Source organism: Heliconius melpomene, chromosome 2 (assembly GCF_056956725.1).
Source record: "Heliconius melpomene rosina isolate 202511_hmr_F chromosome 2, ASM5695672v1, whole genome shotgun sequence".
NCBI lineage: Eukaryota > Metazoa > Arthropoda > Insecta > Lepidoptera > Nymphalidae > Heliconius > Heliconius melpomene.
This window is the reverse complement of record NC_140390.1, coordinates 1,668,178-1,689,297: the sequence shown is the minus strand read 5'-3', so window position 1 is coordinate 1,689,297 and position 21,120 is coordinate 1,668,178. Positions and strand designations below refer to the sequence as shown.

General features: G+C 32.4%; 2 protein-coding genes across 2 annotated transcripts in view; both read right to left on the bottom strand.

The window, feature by feature from the left end:
- Positions 1 to 386: 386 nt before the first annotated feature.
- LOC146540275 (coiled-coil domain-containing protein 63-like) lies at positions 387 to 8,295 on the bottom strand. The gene is made up of 12 exons (XM_085202193.1): positions 8,230 to 8,295; positions 7,553 to 7,678; positions 7,092 to 7,286; positions 6,603 to 6,742; positions 4,833 to 5,007; positions 4,470 to 4,649; positions 4,063 to 4,213; positions 3,542 to 3,713; positions 1,479 to 1,620; positions 939 to 1,069; positions 577 to 711; positions 387 to 489 (listed from the first exon to the last, which is right to left on the bottom strand). Exons 1-12 carry the CDS (start codon positions 8,293 to 8,295, stop codon positions 453 to 455), a joined length of 1,650 nt encoding a protein of 549 aa, XP_085058319.1. The 3' UTR covers positions 387 to 452.
- A 520-nt stretch (positions 8,296 to 8,815) lies between these two features.
- Positions 8,816 to 21,120, bottom strand: part of LOC146540274 (bicaudal D-related protein homolog) — an 81,674-nt gene continuing 69,369 nt past the window's right edge. Inside the window, exons 6-9 of the mRNA XM_085202182.1 lie at positions 18,541 to 18,761; positions 13,781 to 13,933; positions 12,802 to 12,906; positions 8,816 to 12,447 (exon numbers count right to left, since the gene is read on the bottom strand). Coding sequence (XP_085058308.1) covers positions 12,319 to 12,447; positions 12,802 to 12,906; positions 13,781 to 13,933; positions 18,541 to 18,761 — 608 coding nt within the window. The 3' untranslated portion in view covers positions 8,816 to 12,318. The remainder of the gene's footprint in view (positions 12,448 to 12,801; positions 12,907 to 13,780; positions 13,934 to 18,540; positions 18,762 to 21,120) is intronic.

Below are 21,120 nucleotides of genomic sequence, written 5' to 3'. Positions count from 1 at the left end.
TAAAATTTAATTACACAGATTGTATATGACATAGAAATTATGTTTTTAATCTAATATTAAAATTTAAATAAATGAAATAAATAAAATATATTTATGTTAAATTATTTAATAAAATACAATACTGGAATATTATTATGTAGTATTAAATAATGCAAATGGATTTTAATTAAATTTTAAATGAATTACGTTAAAAAACGATAATACTACTGTCGTAATACTACTGAACTTTATCATTTCCTAATACCTAAGCTCCAGAAACATTAGAGTGGGTGGCCCTTATTTTGTTTTGACTTATATTAACATAGAGTTGCCATACGTAAGCATATTCCATTATCTACCAAATATTACTAAAATGAAAAATAACTTTATTTCAAATAATAAGTCAGTTTATGTGAATAAAATTTATTATGTATAAAAATATGAATTTTAAATAAAAATATAAAATGTGTAAACTACTCCTTCTTAGGTCCTCTGTAAGGATGTCGTTTACTGAAAATATTAAAAAATATATTATTTTATATAATTGCTTAGCAATGAAAAATAATGTCTTTAAAAGGCAGCAGTAATTAAACTTACGCAGGAATTGTTAAAGTGAAAATACCAAATTTAGTGTTCACATCTTCTAATTGAAAGATGCCTTCTACGTATTCTTTATCAGCTGGAACTGCTGGAGTCTCGAACACCAAATTCATAATGTAATCTTCAACACAACTAAAAGAAATTTTAATATTCTTATATATCTTTCCACGTAAATATAATAATTAAGTACAGTAATATATAAGAGCCCATCGTGTCGTAGCGGCACAAGTAACACGGCGGTTGTGAGTTCCATTCTCACTCGAGGAAATAAATTATTATTCTTTAGGTTCCCTCTGCCTGCCTACTGTATGCAGGATATAGCGTGAAGATAATATATGTATGATAAATATTCTACTAACTAAGCACAAGGTTGGTATGGTACGAGTTTTTCAATTCTGTTAGGACGAATCAATTCAACGTATGGATCAGCGACGAGCTTAGTTGTGGGCGGTGCTGGACCTTTACGAGCTTTTGGCGTTGGAGCTGGTGGCTTTAAAAATATTTGAACAATAAGATATTGAATACAATATATATACAATAATTTATTTTAAAAAATATATGTATCCTGTGCTGAAAGTAGGTTTTGGAAGTGATTTAGCGTTGCTCTGTCATTACTCGCTACTCGCTAGTAGGATTAGGGTTGCCAGTATTATTATATCTATTAGCTATATGTTTGGTGAAATTGAGTCGTTAATTCGTAGGGAAATCGATTTTATAGATAACATTAAATAAATATAAATATTTATTCGTTTATTTTATTTAATTATTTTTTGAATACTCTTGGCGTTAAATAGAAATTAATTAAAGCTCAGAAAATACCGATAATCGATTGACGATTTTATTATAAAGCAATTTTCAATTAGGTACATTAAAATATGTGGGTACTTGTTATATATTACCTTAACAGCACCATAAACAACTTCAATCAAACTTTTGACTTCCGATTCGAGAATTTTAAGGAATTTCCGTACATTCCATTTGGTTACTTCCTTATGGTTCCCTAAAAGGGACAATACTGGTGTGACATCGCATCTCGCAAGTCTGCAATATGTAATGTGAGATTATGTTAGATTATCCGCCATTGTAAACATAACTTTTCAACTGTTTTTTTACTATTTTCTTATATGTGCAATAAAGAATATATAATAATTATTGGCGCAGAGGCATTAAGTGTGACTATAAACGTGGTATGCTGCTGGTTCGATTTCCACTCGAGGTATATAATAAAATATTTAATATTAATATATACATTTTCTTCGCTCTGGTGTCGAAGCGCGGCGTTGAGTTCCAACTATCGACACGCTATGCCTCCAGAATTCGGCGGAAAATGGGGAACGTAGTGTCTTAACACTAAGTTACCTACCCTGCTTATTGCTATTAAGAAAGTATCACTTATTAAGGTTAACAGAAATACATACGAGTAATTCACTTAATCCAAGAGCTAACATTGCATTTGGTATTTAGGTCAATTTCAGCATTTGAACGTGTTAAGAGTGGGTTAGGTACCTTTTTTAAAATTTATTTTTGTATCAAGAACTAGAATTAGTTTTATACTTTATGCATAATCGTTAGATAATGTAAAGTTCAAATTATATTCTACTTGATTTTAGTTTTGAGAAGGGTGGGTATTTAATTATTTATACATTTTATTTAACCTAATACCACATATCTGTTGTAAATAATTTTAAATATTTATACTATTGCATACATATGATAAAGTATACAAATATTATGTATTTTAAAGTTAGATTAAGCATAAGCGAGGCGGTTGTGCCCACTGGCACAATCGCGTGACTAAGCGCTATGGTTGTGGGTTCAATTTCAATTGTCACTCGGAAATTATGATTTATTAATATTTTCATCATCATAATTATCATCCTTTCGAGAGTGAGGGACGGAGTGTTTTAATACTAAGTTATCTTTGCCTGTTTTTTTTCGTTGATTTTTTTTAAATGTACATATAAGTTATAATTTATGATTTTTTTAATACAAAATCTATACTAATATAATAAAGCGGAAGAGTTTGTTTGTTTGTTTGTTTGTTTGTTTGTTTGAACGCTAAGATCTCTGGATCTACTGGATCGATTTACATTGTTTTTGTTTTGTATGAAAGCTGCATTCTTCAGAAGTGCTATAGGCTATATAACATTACATTACACATATAAACTAATATATTTTAAAGTACTTTCTAATTTGACATGCAATTTATGCTACCATGTTAATAACAACCGTCGCGTCGCTATGCAACCGCTAACGCGACAATTTGATATTCATCCTTATGACAATAAATATAATAGTCACTTTTAGCCTTTTATCTAGATTGAAATTATAGTTTACTGTATAACATTCTAATAAATAAGGAGATGTCACTGATTCCAAATGACCTAGCCTACGAGTGGTATAGTATGAGTATGACCGACGCGAACGGGCAGATGACGTTGACGGTTTTATAAATTTTCATACATTTTCGAACTATTTTTAATTTTTATGTAATTATTTGCTGTTTATAATTAATTTAAACTACACTTTGGTTCTCTTCTTATTTTATTTGATATTGCCCGCTAAAATTATCCTATTTAATATAGAGAAATGTTAAGTTATTTCATAGATAGATAGATAGATAGAGTCGATATCTATGTACGCACGCACGGAAAACTTTAGGTACTTTTTCTAATATTAAGAATACCTATCCTTTAGTTACTTTTAATCCTTTTGTTGGTTCATTTCAATAACTCAGATATTTTTTTCTAATAATATGTCTCTACTTTTTATTCTTTTTGATTATTTAAGCTTATATTTTCTTACTAATTCTATCGAAAATTGAAAATAATTTCATGAATATATTTAACAAATATTCTTATAGTTGAAGCAGGCGTAGCCGCGTCCGGGTCCGCTAGTTACAAATAAAACTTTAAACTAATATATTAAATATTTTATTAAACACATGCTGTAAATTCATTACCTTACTAGCTCATCTATCCCTCTTAATACCTTCAAAATGGTAGCGTCAGCATATTCGTTATTGTCGCGGGCGGTTTGGGTTTTTTCCCGTTGTTCTTCAAGATTCGTGTGATATTGTTCAAGTTTATTATCTTGGGTTTCTTCTTTGGCTTCGTTCATCTCGCGCTGATCCACTTTATGTTGGGGATTATAAATTTTATAGTAAGGACGGCAGAGCGAACTTATTGTTAAGACATTCCGTTCTCTTAAATCACTTCCATTTCCCACATTCCGCCGTTTTTCAAGGCATTCCCTGTTGAGTAGCGGAACTAAACGCTTCGCTTTGCCTCATTACCAGAGCGATGAACTGAAATGGAATTGGAGTCGACTGCGCCTTGCCCAACCCAAGCATTATCAGTTTTTTATGATATTGCTCAATGCATTTAATAGTTAGAGCTACTAGAAAATGATTAAATTATTTGTTTTTAGCTTCTCACTATATCAAAATAAGGATTCAATATAATATCTTAATGTAAATCTTACTAATTCTCTGCCTGACGACTTCAAGGTCTCTCCTAAGTATTATAGACTCTTGTAGTATCTCGCACAACAACACGAACATTGAAAAGTTTTCTATTTCACTTGCGTTAAAATGATTAATTATTGTCGACAGTCTGTCCGAGCCGGCGTATTTCTAAAACATTATATTATTTTTCCCCTATTATTAAGCCATTCCCGTTAACATACTTCCGTTTCCCAATTTCCACCGATTTCTCCAGGCATTGAGTGTCGAGTGAAGGAACATAATATACGTACATAATCATTCCTCCATTTTAGAAATGAATCAACAACCATAGCATATACCGCCATAATATTTTTATATAGATTTTCAATAGTCAACTTTTTAAATTAATAGTAATATCTTACAAAACTTTAAGTTTACAACTTACAAACACTTCCTCCAGTAATGCGTCGTATCCAGCGATCTCTTGCTCGCATCTTTGTATCTCCTCTTGGCGTTTCATTTCCTCCTTCTCGTCAGCCTCGCAGATCCTCCTGGAACCTTTCACTCTGAGAAACTCTTCAAGTTTAGCCAAGTGATTTAGTTCTCCTTCGTAGGATTGCATTTCCTGTAGACATAATGGCAGTAACTCGATTTGAATATTAGATATATTACATTATTAAATTAACTATTTTTTGCTTACGCACACAAGTTGGCACAAATGAGGACTGTGAACGCGATTGGTTTTGGGTTCAATTACCAGTAGAGAAAATATTGATATGACAAAAAAGTTTCTTATAAATAAGCTAACCGATATATCCCTATTAAGTTGGAACAGCCCCTTCCACTTCAAAGCCTCCAGCTTCCTGCAGCACTCGTCTCTATCACCAAATGCGTTAGCTGCGATTTCGAATATGTCCATCAAGTACTCTTTGCCTTTCACCAGCTTGCCTATTGTGCGGTTCCACTGGATGTTGAAGTCGTTTCTAATATACAGTCAAATATTTTATTTATTAAACGGTTTTATTTAGCTCACCCCGTTTGTTTATTTATTTGTATATTTGTTTGGGTCAAATTTAGTAATTGAAATTTAACCCTCTTCCCGTTAACCGATTGATCTAAAATTTGGTATACGCTTTTGTTACTGGTGACAATACAATTATCCATATTCAATATTATTGTGAATCCAAGATGGCCGCCGCTACAAGATGGCGGACCACTTAGTTTTTTCAATCCCATCAATATGGGTATCAAATGAAAGGGCTTGTTAAGTAGAATTCAGTGCACTATACAAAATCAAAATCAAAGATGGCCACTGCTACAAAATGGCGGATAATGTAGTTTTCAATCCCATCAATATGGGTATCAAAATAAAGGGCTTGGTAAGTATAATACAGTATACTATACAAAATTACAATATGAATCTCCCACCTAAGTCAAGATCTGGTATCCTGTCGAGGATTGTGTGGCTATAGGGTGGCTAAAAATGATACGTCGCTGGGGGTACACCACCCAAGTCAAGGTAAAAGGTAAAAGCGCGCCGAGAACTGTATGGCATTAGGGTGGATAAAAATGATATGTCGTTAGCGTTTTCCCCTCAAGATTCAGGCACATCTTGTTGTACATAGCCTTGCCCCTCTATTGGACCTCTGGGGGGGTCGATCGTAACATTCTCCATTAACCTTGCAATAATGAGGCACTCAACGAATTGAATAGCAAGAGAAATAAAAACTAAAAACTTAAAAATAAAAAAGTAAAAAAAAATTTTTAAGTTAAACGGTTTTATATTGCAGATAAATGTACTAAAAGCTAAAAAATAATTTCATGGAAATTATGATTACTAAAATAAAATCGTGGGGCACGTCCAATATCTACAATCGAAAGACATGGCATGAGACTTCACCCACCTAGTGGTAAGTAGCAAGTGTCCCCACGATTTTATTTTAGTAATCATAATTTCCATGAAATTATTTTTTAGCTTTTAGTACATTTATCTGCAATATAAAACCGTTTAACTTAAATTTTTTTTTTACTTTTTTATTTTATTGAGGAGGAAATGTAAGGAGGGTCTTAAAACTACATTCCCTCAGCCTAAACTATAAGCTGTTATACCGATATCCCTTTCTCCTTTGAGTGTTGAGTGGCGGGTATTACCGCCATGCTATGTCTTGTTATCAGAAAAGAAAAATTAAAATATTAAATAATTAATTTCCTCGAGGGAGATCGCCACTCCCAACCGTCACGCTTACAGTACACGGTACACGGTATGCTACTGCAAAACAACGGCCTCAGAATTATTACAATATTGGAAAAAAAAATTAGGAAAAGGGAAAATAAAATATATGATATACCCGTAGGTACCATTGTTATGGATTGAATTCCCACTCGTGTAAATAAAAAATAATAATAATTTCCTCGTTCCACCACTCAATACGCAACGCCTCCAAAATTCGGTGACAAGTTGAGAACGAAAGTGTCTTAACAGGAACGACAAGTCTCAACACTAAGTTCCCGAATTCCCTCCGACTACCGTGCCAAATGAGTGATAAAGCGTGTACGTGCAAAAAAATCCTTCACAAACCTTTCAACAAGCAGCCTATCTATCTCCTCCCGCACTCTCTTATTATCGGTGTTGACCAGACAGAAGCGTTTGGTCGCGAGGTCAAGACGGTTCTCCATACGGCGGAGACGGTTGTTCGCGTTCTCTATCATTGCTAATTCCTACGAGTAAAAATAAAAAATCATCTTCACGCTGTATCCCGCATACATTATGGAAGACAGAGGAAACTTTGTGTTAAGACACTCCGTTCCCCACTTTCTGCCGAATTCTTGAGGCATTGCGTGTTGAGTGGCAGAACTCAACGATGCGACACCTGTGCGAAGAAGTGGAAATATAAACGTAGCGTCCCAGGAGTAGTAAACACAAGATAGATGTCGCCCGACCCGAAAGTCAGCCTCAAACTTTGTATAAACTGAACCGAAAAATATTTTAATACAATTTTTCTTTTACTTATCTAAGCTAAAGCTAGGTCTTAGAAATAATAGAAAATAAATACAACTATTCATTCACATCAGCCTCAGTAGGCACTTTCTTCAGCAATTCCACGAGCTGTTTCTGCGCGAGGTAGTTCAGGCAGTCCAGCTCGTCCTGCTGTGCTCTCTCGTCTCTCAGCTCTCCTTCCAGCTTCTCGTATTCGACTATGGACTTGCGGGTGCCTTGCTTGGTCAGGTTGTCGCGTAGTGCGTGTTGACCTTTTTTAGCGAGCTAGGTAGGGAGAAGAAGTAGTAGCTTTGGGGAATAGTAACTTATTAAATTATATTATATTGGTAATAGTTAAAGTAGAAAGAAATTTAAGTGAGATGGATTGCTGAATCTTCTTTTTATGTGATTGGATGCCTTATTTTTTTTTTAGCTCCACGCTGTATCCCGCACATATCGGGTTAGAACGAGGGAACCTAGTGTTAATACACTCTTGTGAAATCTATATTTACATGCTGTATAAGGGATATAAGCTTAAAAAAATTACTTACATTAATACATAGCAAAGTCTCCTTGAGTTCAGTGGCGAGTATCGAGAGCTGCTTCTCCTGCGGCGCGAGCTGAGGTTCACCTCCCGCGCGCTTCTCCACGCTGCACATAGGAGCGAGCTTTTGAAACTGAAATCAAAAAATAAAACATTCTTTAAATACAATATGGCAAATTTTTCATTATATATGATCGTATCTAAAAATGAAAAATTTTATATGTTTATTAGAATCAAAAACTATCGTAGATATTAGACTTCTCATACATTCACGCTTCACATTTTTTCCAGGATAGCAGGATACGCAGAGGAAACCTACCATTGTGTGTTTAGTACAACTCTACCTTGCGTTTGTCTCCAAGAGCGTGGATATTAAAATACTTAAAATATAATATAACCAGCATTCCACGAGTGGGGATGGTACCGCGATGGCATATGTCAAGATATTAGTAACGTAACTTACTCTTCTTTTCTATTATCCCTGGCGGGGAAATCAGAGAGAACGGAGCGCCAGACACTACGATCTTTATATACCAGACTCAAAAATCCGAAAAAAGCTTAAAATTCTTGCCCAGGCTTTTCACATACTGGCAATTAGCAATATTCGCTAGAAGAATTTATTAGGGCTACAAATAGCTACGTAGGAAAAATGATAAATTATTTTGAAGTTTGTTCCTTACTTACCATTCTTTGAACATTGCTGAGTTCAGCTTCAGGGTCCACAGTTTTCTGTTCCGGTTGCGTCGGCATTGTAGTAAAATAAGTATTAAAATATTAATAAGAATATAGCAATACACAAATTGAAGCAACTAGTGTGATGACAGAAGATTTACCTTCTTTTTTTGTTATAGATTAAATTAATATGGTGTTAGACCTCTTTATTACTTTAAAAATTAATTTCGTAGAATAATGTATTTTTATGTTGTTTAATATTGAAGACAGATAACTTTGAGATCGGCCGACGGCCGATGGGGCAGACGTGTCTTAGAGAGGAGACCCCGTACAAAACCACCGGTGGGACGACCCCCAGCTAGATGGACCGACGACCTAAAGAGGTTGGCGGGAAGCGGATGGGTCCGGAAGAGCTGAGGATCGAGGGTGGTGGCGAGAATTGGGGAAGGTCTATGTCCAGCAGTGGATAAAAGGTGGTTGTCGATGATGATGATGACGAACCTTGAGATGAGTTGCAAGTCGCATGTTCTAATTTCAAGATGGACTTGAGACAAGACCAGAAAAATTTGCTAACATAAACGAATGAATAAAAAAACAGTTTAAAATTCTGACTTTATTTATTTCATTAATATTACAATTTCACATAATAATTATTAATAAGTAATTTAAATATAAACTAGTCATTATATCTAAAATTAAGTTACGATGTTTAAGTACTTATGCGAGATGCGAGACCCGTCCACAATATACGTACAATATTATATAATAATATAATAATAAAATAATTATAAGAAGTTTTGACTTTACTCCTGTAAAGAAACACATGATTTGACCATGACCTAATATTTTGTTTTCTCTAATAAATCCAAACGTTTAGTTATAGATGTTTTGAATATAAACATTTCCTCTACTGGGAATCAAACCTAGACTTCTAAACAAATATATCAACTATGCCGCGAAATATTTTTTTTTAAATTATAACAAAATATATACACAAAAAGTTATTCAAAGGTAATTTACATAAAATATAAGTAGATGGTCTCGCAATAATATAGAATAATAGATTAAAAATTAAATTTAATATTTAAATTAATAATTTCATGTCAACTCAAACGATCTTTTATAATCCATTAATTATAAGAATCGATTTTAAAAGACGAATAAAATTAATTGTGTTATCGAATAAAAATATTATTTATGTATAATCGATATTACTTTAATCGGTTATAATCGATCGTATGTATGTTACTTAGAGATACATTGTCGTTATTTATACAAACTGACATAAAGAAATGATAAAAAAAATTAAAACATTTATTTGTGCTGTATATTAAATGATAAGAAGTAATTTATGTAATGTAAAATGTAAAAATGTATAGTGAAAAAGTGTAGATATAATTTTTGAGAAAAAAGTATTCAAATATTATTAATAATTATTAATAATTTAGGCTGTTTGAAATAATAATTTGCGTTAAATACTCGTAAATAATTAGATAAGAACTTTTTATGGAGAACTAAACACCTTTTTCACTAAAACATAAATATATTTAAACAATTTTTTTTAAGTAGGAAACAAATCTCATAATACCTTCTGATAAGAAAGAGGTTTGCTTTTTCATATAAAAAGCCGGTTTACGTTTGTATGTTCAATACAAACATTACCGGATTTGAACCTGCGACATAAATGCGCAGTATATGTTGGGCAAATAAAATAATTAAAAGTTTATAGACATTTCAATTCAGTCTTAACATTAAAAAAAGAATGCCTTTGCTAAAATATATGACATAAATATTAAAAAAACTAAAATGCATAGATAAACTCAAACTGTGTAAATACATAATACAAGAAAATCCCCACTTAAAGACGTCAATTAAAGTTTAATGGACTTTAAATCGATATAAAACTGTTTTGACATATTTAAGTGTACTTTGAAAAATACTATCTTTTTTTGTAAAAATTCCAATCTCATATATTCGCTAACATACATTTTTGCTGACACAAAAACAGAGCGATATATGTATTGTCAAGTTTTATAAGAAAAAATAGTATTTTATTTTCATACATGTTATGCATTTTTTATAATTTATAAATATAAATGTACATTTGTATGTATGTATATAATAGATAATTCCTCGCCAATCGCCAAAAAAATATATGTACGATTTGAAAAAAAAATATATATGGAGAGCTTTATTTAAAATTATTTTTTTTAATTTGCTTGTTTTTTGTATTACAATTGACTTTTATAGTACAAGGCACTTTAGAAGGCATTTTAATTTTTAATTCTGTATCTTAACAATTTTAAATGAGATATGTATTTTTGATATAAAAGGCAAGAAGAAAATTAAGCAAAATTTTTCATTTAAATTTACATTAAAAGAAATTAAATAAAAAAGAACTATTACTTGTTGAATTTGAACGTTTTTTTTTTTAAATAACCTTCTTGCCTGATTTACAAAAAGTAATTTAAAAGAAAAAAAATGTTTTCTTTTTTTAATACAATAAACCTTTAAGGCACTGCACATTTCATTACATTATATTGCAAATAAAGGCCATAAGTTAAGTTTTTATTACATTATTTTATTTAAACATTAATAATTAAAAATTAATCTAAAATTGCAGCAGATCGTTCTAAATTAATTTATTTTTAACAATTTATTATATTATTGTTAATAATATGGCTATTATTAATAAACGTGGACTTACAACTAACGCGTGCACCATTCACTAATAGTGAAACTTTTATTGTGTTATTTACAATTATTTCTCAAATCTGACATTATGTATTCAATTTAAAAGTTATTAATTTATATATAAATTAACAAGCTAGAAATGGAAAAGGAAAAATGAAATCAATAATTTGTATAAAATTAATGACGACGTTTAATATAAATTGTATTTGATAGAAATAACTTACTAAGATAAATTAATCCCTTTCTTACAATAACCAAACGAGTTAAAAAATATAGATTTTAAAGCCTGCGTTTGTAATTTTTTTTTAATTACAGCAATTAATTAAGATATATTAACTGTCGCCATTGAATTTACACACTTAATATGTTTAATCTATAATCTATTATTAATAATCTGCATTAAAACAGAATGACGGATTGGTTCGTGTATGATAAAATAAATGTATCGTTTCGTTTATATTCGTGATATTATATTTACATTCGTTTCGTTATTTTTTGTTGTTTTTTTTCTTAATATTTTATGTATGGAATGTGTATCTTATTAATAATTTTGTACGGAATGCCCAAATCTAAGTTACATTATTATTAATATTTTTTTTGTATGTTTCTAATCGGCCGATTTATTATTATAAATATATTTAAATATACTTTTGTAAAAATATTGATTATTTAAAATTTAAACGTTAATATCAAATATCGATTAAAAATTAAAATCTAGTTTTTAGACCGATTTGAATATATACTTTATAATTGAATTTATTTTTGTAAAAATATCGATTATTTCCAATTAAAAACATTGATAAAAAAACTTTATTTTACCAAATCACAATAAGTCACAGTTAAAAGACACTTTAGTTTAATATTCTACTATATTTTTTATATTTATTTTTAAAAAAATATTTAGGCAATTATCGGCCGATAAAAAACTAAACTACATAAAACTACAAAGATAGTGCACTATCTAATAAAAAACACTGTAATACATTAAAAATTATATTTAAAGTCACTAAAATTAATCTAATTAAAACATTAACTATCACTGCAAGCTATCGATCACACGTTTCATATATAAAAATAAGCTATAAATTAATATCGGCCGCCATAAGTATATATATTCTTTGTTTAAGTTACAAAATAAAAACGTTGTTATTTTTATTAAATTCGTGAAAAAAATAGCCGCCGTTATTATAATAACAAATGTTATAATAATAAAATTTATAATCAATAAATACACAATTAACATTGCATTTACACAAACACATTGTTTATTATACGCAACAAAATTGACTACCGCCATTTTGATTTTAACACAAAACAAGATGGCGGCTGCTATGACAGGTGGTTTGTACGTAACTATTATTTGTGTTTTGTTTAGTTTTTTTATGGCGGGAAATATTAAAATGGTGATCATCGTTGAAAAAATCCTAATATTCTCGAAGTTCGTGTGGGTGGTGCGGGTGCTGGTAGCTTTCTTCGTTTCTCTTGTGTTGTTAATTTATGTTTCATCTGTTCGTCGATTAGTTCTTGCATGTCCATCTGAAATAGGAGTTGTCATTGTTTTTAGTTATAATTATAACAAGATGTTGAAAATAGTACTAAATATTTTTCAATATTATCGTTTTATTTTATAAATTGGTATATTTTGAGGCCAGTCGTAGTGCACACAAGCGTGCCACTGTAAAAATGAAGATTGTGGGTCAATACCCACTCGAGGAAATGATTTAATATTTTCATCTTTTCGCTCTAGTTGTGGCAATGCACGGGGTTTATTTCCGCCACCCAACACGCAATGCCTCCTGAATTCGACGTACAATGGAGAACAAAAGTGTCTTAATAGGAACGAAGTATCTTAGCACTAGGTTCCCTATACCATAAATGACATGTACATACCTGCCACTGCTCCAGCTGCTGTCCGAGATCGATCTTTTGGCGTACAGCCTCATACAGCTGGCTGTTTGCTTGCATCAACTCTACTCTTGTTTTGGCAAGAGAAACCTGGAAATTTACATTATTTTTATTATTAAAAGTTTAATACTTGTAATCAAATAATGTTCTCGTCTTGAATCAGTTACAGTATCTGATTGTAAACGCGATGGTTGGGAATGAATTATTTCCACTTTCTTGCTCTAGTAGTTGAGTTCCGCCCCTCAACAAAAAAAATAGACGGAGTTTATATCGCATATAATATAAATATATTAAAAATATTATTTAAAAAATATCAAGCGACGTTTATATGGTAAAATTATAATGCGGTATCATGTTATATTCTATTAACTATAGTTTAAATCTTTAATGTCCTAGCCATCTAAAATTAGTTTTAATTATTATTTTTTTCATGTTATTCTTTATTTCAATACAATATGGACCTACGGCCTACAACTCTGGGGATTTACATGTGTCTCCAATATAAACATAATTCAAAGAACTCTAAATTATATCTTAAAACAAATAGGGAACTGCCCATGGTTCATACAAATTAAGGAAATGCATAACTATCTCCAAATACCTACAGTGAAAGAGGCAATACAGACCAATAATTACAAATACAAAAAAAGGCTTGAACGTCACCCAAATAAATTAGCCGGACAAGCCACCTTACCTATGGCAATAAACCGACTAAAAAGGAAACAAATTCTAAACACAACCAACCCAACGTCATGCTAGGCAGTTATTCCATGTAGGAAACATAACCAATGGGGAATGAGTTCCTAAAAAGCCATTATAGCTCTCCATACATCTGTTCATAGTCCTTGGACTGATCGCATGATAATATGTAATAAAAAAAAAAAAAAATCTTTATTTCAACGTAATTTACGCTATTTTTCACATATTCTTTAAAACTTATTAAACCAATACAAATCCAACTCACCTCAGCCACTTTTTTCCTCTCGATGGCGTCGTCCCTCTCTTGTCGGGCCTTGGTCACTGCTTCATCGTTCTGCAAGCTGCTGTAGTTCACGTCGTTGAGTAACTTGTCCTTTTCTTCGGCGGCCGCGCGGAGTTCAACCTCAGCTACTGATAACTGGAATAGTTTATAAATATGATTAAATATTTTGTGATATTAGAAATAAAATTAACACTTTTTTGACAGTCGCTGACTCTATTGTAGAGCAACTCTTTAAAATTATGAGATAATTTTACATCCTAACCTTACTTATCTATATATATAAAATCGAAAGGTCACTCACTCATCACGAAATCTCAGAAACTACATGTGCTAGGAATCTCAAATTTTGCATAGGAGTTACTTATAGGACGTAGGTGGTCGCTAAGACGGGAATTTGCAATATTCGACTTCTAAGGGGTTGTTTTTGGGGTTGAAAGTTTACGAGTATATGAACCATCGTTACTAATGACATTTGTCTTTGTCATTCGTTACTAAATGCTAGGAGTCTCCAATTTTGCATAACGTCGGACGTAGTCATGGAGACAAATTAATAATAACATACTTCACGCGGGTGAAACCGCGAGCGGGCCGCTAGTAAGAAATAAAAATGTAACTGATCACATGAAAGACATATGAGTAAATCTATTATTGTATAATTTCAAAACAAATATTTCTAAACTTTTGCCTATTTGTCGGTACGTTTGTTCACGCTAATCTCAGAAACGGCATAATTGATTTAACTCTCGAGAAAATTAAATATTCAATCAAATTTATATTTTCATATCAACACGAAACGTTTCCAGAATTCGCCGGAAAATGCCGGAACTAAGATCCCTTTGCCTACCCTGCTGTGCGAGACAAACAGGTGATCTGACTTAAAAAATGTAGTATTGTAGGTTCTTGTCGTCGACCTTGTAAAATGACAGTTTAACTGTAGAAGACCTTTAAAGAACATACTTATATGCTTATTTAGCATCTTCATTCAATTTTCCATTCATTTCCAAAACTTAACGGCAGCCATTACTATTAAAGAATTGAGGTCGTTTAATTTTGGTTATATTATTTCTTTTTATTTACAACATTTTATAATTATATAGTGTACAGAATTCATTAAATATTATATAGGTATAGGTAGTGTAGGAGATTGTAAATGGATGTTTCAATGACAACAAGTAATTAAAATTATTAACTTTACTAGACGCAATCTTTTCTTAAGATTTTTTTTTGCTTTACGCTGTATCTCTCGCGTAGCAGGATAGATAGAGGGAACCTAGTGTTAAGGCTAATGATGGCGAGCGACTGTAAACGCGACAAGTTCTGGGTTCGATTCTCACTGGAGGAAAAGAATTTTTGTTTTTTTCGCTCTGGTGTCCAAAAGCAAGCAAGCAAGTTCTGCCACTTAACACACCAGTCCTCTGAGTTCGGCGGAAAATGGGAAACGGAAGTGTCTTAATGGGAACAGAGTGTCTTAACACTAAGTTCCCTCTGCATACTCTGCTATGTGCGGGATACATCGTGAAGCTGAAAAAAAGGAGAACAGAGATGTATATTTCACTTAGCTCTCTCCGCTAACCCTTCACAAAATCGGCGATGCGTGAAGGCATAAGAAAAAAATCACTCCTAAAATTAATCCTATATAATCAATACAAGGCCGTCGTGGTGCAGAGGTACTAGCATGTGACTGTAACGCGACGGTTGTGGGTTCAATCCCGACTCAAGGGAATAAATTATTATTTATTAATATTTTCATTTCTTCGCTCTAGCACCAAGGCAAAAGCCTGGTGTTGAGTCCTCCAACTCCACACGCAATGCCTCGAAAAATTAGGCAGAGAGTGGAGAACGGAGTGTTTTCATACTAGTTTCCCTCGGCCTATCCTGCTGTGAGCGGGATACAGCGTGAAGCTGGTTTAATTTTCATTTGATTGTATATAATAACCACAGATGGTTACGATTAAACTTTTATACAAGGCAATGTACTGTGAGTCACTTTCTTTGAATCTCGAATCTGTTTCGAATATCAATGAGCACGTCTTTGAGCTACCGACTTAAAAATCCTCCTTTGCAGGGAATAATAATGTTTTAAAGTTTAATATAAAAAAAAAATATTTTATTAATACTGAAAATGTACTAAAGTTTTACAGATTACTACAGGGACATCTACATATATAATATAGTAGGCATATTTCAGACTGGAAATCGAACTGATAATAAGCAATAATACGTCAACTGCGCCAATACGGTGTGCCTATTTCCCATAAAACAAACATTCAAATTCCCACACATTACCATATAAATGAAATCTAAAATAGTCTCATCTATACATGGCTAAAGTTAGTTACTCTACGTATATAGAATGTAGAGATCAGTATCTAAGTAGTTTATATATATGTGGGATGATATGATGTCATATATATATATATATATATATATATATGTCTAAAATAGTTTTTTTAATACAATAAAAATATCAATATATTATCATATATAAACGCGACAGATTATGGGTTCGATTCCGACATAAAATATTTAATAGTTTCAATTTCTCGTTGGCAAGCGTAGCGTTACTTCCAGAATTCAACAGAAAGTGGAGAACGGAGTGTTTTATACTAAGTTCCTACGTTCCGTCTAACCTGCTATGTGCGGGATACAGCGTGAAGTTAAAAAACTATATCTTCCACTTACTGTCTCCGCGTTTTACTAACTTTAGATATTGATTGACGACAAACCTAACAACAAAACTATTTCAAGATAAGTTTTCCCCCAAATCGAATCGAACCCACACCCATAACATCACCTACATTTCCTAATGGAGCAACGACGCATATAATTTTATTATACACAATAAATACTAATATTACAATACGTACTTTAATATTACAAAGCTAAAGTAAAATATATTTTTATTGCTCGAACAAGCAGTTTCTTCACGATGCGGCAATTATATTATCATTAAAAACACACGTCTTGAGAAATTTATTTCATATTATTTATGCAAAATGGTAATTCGCAATACACTAAATATATGAAGAAAGGTGATATATTTAAATAGTTTCTAATATAATAGTTATTGGTAGTGTAGAATATTGTTTTTTGTCGTTTTGTGATAGCGGAGCTTTCTTTTTTTTATTTTTTGTTTATTTTCACGCTTTATCCCTCATATAGCGGGATAGGAAGAGATAGAGATATATAGAGAACTGGTGTTAGTACCCTACGTCCTGTACAATCTATTAACTAAAATAAAATTAAATTAGCATTTAAATATTAATTATTATAATGCTATGGGTGTGCTTTTTTCCGCTTCTAAACTAGACCTTTTGCTCCCTCAAATCGACACTACGAGTTAAGTAGCGAAATTAAAAGTAGGGAGGGCCACTACAGAAATTTTACCTACAAAAAGTTTGCCCCGAAAAGTTTGAAAAACAACATTTACACGAACATTTCCGTTTAAAGCTATGGTGGGGATTGAACTGACAAACACCGTGTTACATACAGACTATAACTTCATCATGAATGCCTAACACTTAATTGGGAAGGTCTTTTCTTATACAAAACCAAAAAAAGACCACATCCCACCACCAAATTGGTACATACCACAAAAAAACCATATAAAATTAAATAAACAGTTAGTATCCCAAATCCACTTAGTTCACAGCACCACGATAAGTACCGTTCGCTATTCAATACAAAATAGAATAGCCTTTGGTGATGCTTGTGTAGCGTAACATTGCCCAATTTGATAAAATTTGGTTCGATTAAAATTTTAAGGTTCTATTGGAGTAGTCGTACGGCGTGTTGTAGACATGACGGTTGTGGGATCGATTGCTTCTTGGAAGAGAGAATTATTCTTGGTCTAGATTTCGGCGTAAAGTGGGAGAACTAAAATGTCTTAACGACAATAGAATGTCTTTACAATTAGTTTCCAGGTTCTCACTGACAACCATACTTTCCCGTTCCCGTAAGAATTTTTTAAAATTCTTTTTAGTTACTAAAGAAAAGTTATGAAATTATTGTTTTTTTTTTCAGTTTTACTACTGTATATGAACTAAAGTATTCCAGTATGTTTAATTGTAGATAATCCTCACTCTACTTTCTTTCGCATTTCCAGACATTACGTGACGATTGGCGAAAATCAACGCCGCAATTTGTTTATTTTACGGTGGGAAAATGAAAAATAAATTTCATCCCTTCGAGTCGAGGTTATTTGGTAACCTGTTCACCCAAAGGATCCTACATACCTAATTTCAACTTTTAAACACCCTCATATTAACGACTAAAAAGAGAACAAAAGTAAGCCTACTAATGAAAAGTCTATAATGTGCGTTTGTACGTAACATAACAATAACACAATATGCTGTGAGCATTAAATTAAAGAGGATTAATCTACCGCCCTATTTACCTCGATACTCAATGACATAAATATTATTTACATTATGCACATACTAGAGACTCGAACGCGGCTTCGCCCGCTTAACCTTTTTTTAACATTATAGCCAATGATTTTTTTAATAAAATTATCCTATGTCTTTTATAATACCTGTAAGAATATATGTATGTACAAACTTTAATGATAATCGATTGAGTAGTTATGAAGTGACAGAATGTGAACACTTTTTTTATAGCGTCACCAACCAATAAATGTAACAAAAGAGACCAAAGTCTTCAGTGAATTCTTTATAATTTGGAAATTAAGATAGAAAAACAATTACCACCAAAATGAACTAAGATAACTAATGAAAACCTACCTTAGAGGATAAATCAGCTATAATCTCATTCTTCTCATCGATCTGTCGTTCTCTCTCCAAGGCGCGTCGGGCGTGTGCGGCTATCGAATCCCGGACCCTCGAGCCTTCCAGTGTAGCGTAGGCTGCCACTGCGTCAGCGCATGCTGCGGCTAGGGCGCCTCGACGGAGAGTCTCTCCTTCTTCACCGTCGAGCGAGGTTATTGAGAAGTCTGAATGGAGACCTGCGTGTGAAAGAATAAAAAAAGTTTTATAAAAAAAAGTAGAGACAGAAGGAATTTAATATTGAGACACTACTTTCGATTTAATAAATTTTCGAGACATTGTTTGTGGAGTGATGTAACTCAACACTGTGCCTTGTCTAGAAGAGCTGGTCAATAAAAACATTTTATATAACATAGGTATCCTCCACAATCGTCGCATTTAGTCATGAACACTTTAGTTTCCTGCGAATAGCAGGGTAGGCAGAGGGAACCTAGTGTTACGACACTATTCCCCACTACCTGCTCTGCACCTCTCTTTGCATTGTGTGTTAAGTGGTTAAATTTTACACTCAAGTAGTTCTAAATAAAACATTCCATAAAAGAAAACATGTCTAAGAATCTTACACCACGTGAAAAATTATCATAATATAGATTATCTTATTAAACGTAAAGAGGATTAGGAGGCCTCTCCTCCTCCTCCTCTCTATTCAGGTAATGGGATTGCGGTCTACATTGTATGCTTGGATTGTTTTCAAGGTTCAAAGTAAAATTACCAGTGCGAATAGTATGGAAAATAAAATGATACTAATAAAATATATGTAGAGAAGTAATGGAATATTTTTTTCAATCTAATTTGGAGGATTTAATTATTTTTATTTGTATTCATAGTGAGGCATAACGCGGCGTTAAGTTCTGCCACTCAACTCGTTATGTCTCTCAACACTATAAATTCACCTGTAATGCAGGAAAATCGCAAAGCAGTTTAATTTTGTCAATTCGGTGGAATGAATTATTTTTCTCCAAGAACAGAATGTTTTAACACTAAATTCCCTCAACCAACTCTAGCAAACGTAAAAAAGCGTAGAGCTATTGTTTTAAAATACAAATACATATATTTTATTTATTTATTTTTTTTTTATATGGAATAGGCTTGCGTTTGACCGCATCAAGTCTGGTGAGCGTTGATGCGGTCTACGGTGGTGCACGCTTGCGTAGCAGATACCTATTCACCCTTTCTTTGAAAACCCCCACATTGTATGTCACAGGAAATACAGATGCCGGCAGTGAGTTCCAATCTCTCGCAGTGCGGATAAAGAATGTAGCCTCAAAGCGTTTCGTTCGTACGGTAGGAATTTCTACCGTGTATGGATGGCGTAAAGCTGTATTTCTGGAAGTGCTGATATACAATTACAACAGATAAAATCAATCCTAAGAAAGACACTAAAACCACATTCACTTTCTAACTCAAATCTAACAGAACCCCTTCTCTCTAAAGTAGGTATAGCGTATCGTATATCGATGTCGTACAGAAGCCACATCCTCCGCTTCGTAACTAGAGACGCGCAAGGCTGCGGTAGAACAAAGAGGCTGATATAGACATTGCTAGCGACGGAAATAAGGCTTCGCCCGCTTATAGTATTTGTTTTTATCGTAGTCAAATGATAGAAAATAATAATAATAAATATAAGTTTTATTATTGTAAAGTTTTATTTTAATCCGTTTAGTAGTTTTTGCGTGAAAGTGGATCAAATTTCTATTTTCACAAATTTTTACATTCATTCATAATTAATACCTAAAAGATATTTATGTTCAAAGTAATATAGTAATTTTGTGTGACATATGTAGGATTTTTGTGTGACAAAGGAGTAGGTAAAATAATTTGATTTTTTTGAAAATGTTAAAGTGACTCCGTTCTCCAAATAAATGTTCTCTTTAAGAATATTACATACGATTTATTATTATTTATTATGTTACTGAAAAACTTTGTACTTCTATTATTTTGGTATATCTCGTTCTAAATCTGAACGATTTTTTATTCTTATAAATGTTACAAATTCACGAACCATCTACCTGTTATTTCAAAATTTTTTTGCAGCTTTTAATCTTATTATATTCACAATTTTTACGTAAAATTTCATCATCATCCGCCAGTATTCGACATGGTTGCGTGTGACGGAACTTAACGCCGCACTCTGTCATGCTATAGCGTAGAAATGAATTACACCCCACCTGGGGATCAAACTCACAACCATCACGTACTACATTTCATAAAGAAATAATATTTCGCAACAGAAAACAGCTTTACTTAATTAACATTAATTATAATTAACTTCTTAAGTGTCTATAGCATAATAGATGTAGTATACAAGTTTTTGAATCGCGATTAAGTAAAAACTAAATATCACTCGGTTACAGCTACAGTGTACTATGAAAGCGATAATTTGTATAATCCCCCGAACGAGAATCGAACCCACAATCATGGGCGTATCTGGTTATTTTCTTGGGTTTGCCCTTTTTAGTTTTTTGGGGCAAATTTTTTGTTAGTAAAATTTATGGGATGGGCTCCGGACTATTTTGGGGTGGACACGGACCATCCGGC

What these genes read in the sequence shown, in the direction of transcription:
- LOC146540275 (XM_085202193.1), bottom strand. Translation starts at nt 8,295, where the DNA reads ATGCCGACGCAACCGGAACAGAAAACTGTGGACCCTGAAGCTGAACTC. An exon ending in TCAGCAATGTTCAAAGAATG is followed by an intron (nt 7,679 to 8,229) that starts GTAAGTAAGGAA and finishes TTTTGATTTCAG; the next exon opens with TTTCAAAAGCTCGCTCCTAT. An exon ending in AGACTTTGCTATGTATTAAT is followed by an intron (nt 7,287 to 7,552) that starts GTAAGTAATTTT and finishes CTCCCTACCTAG; the next exon opens with CTCGCTAAAAAAGGTCAACA.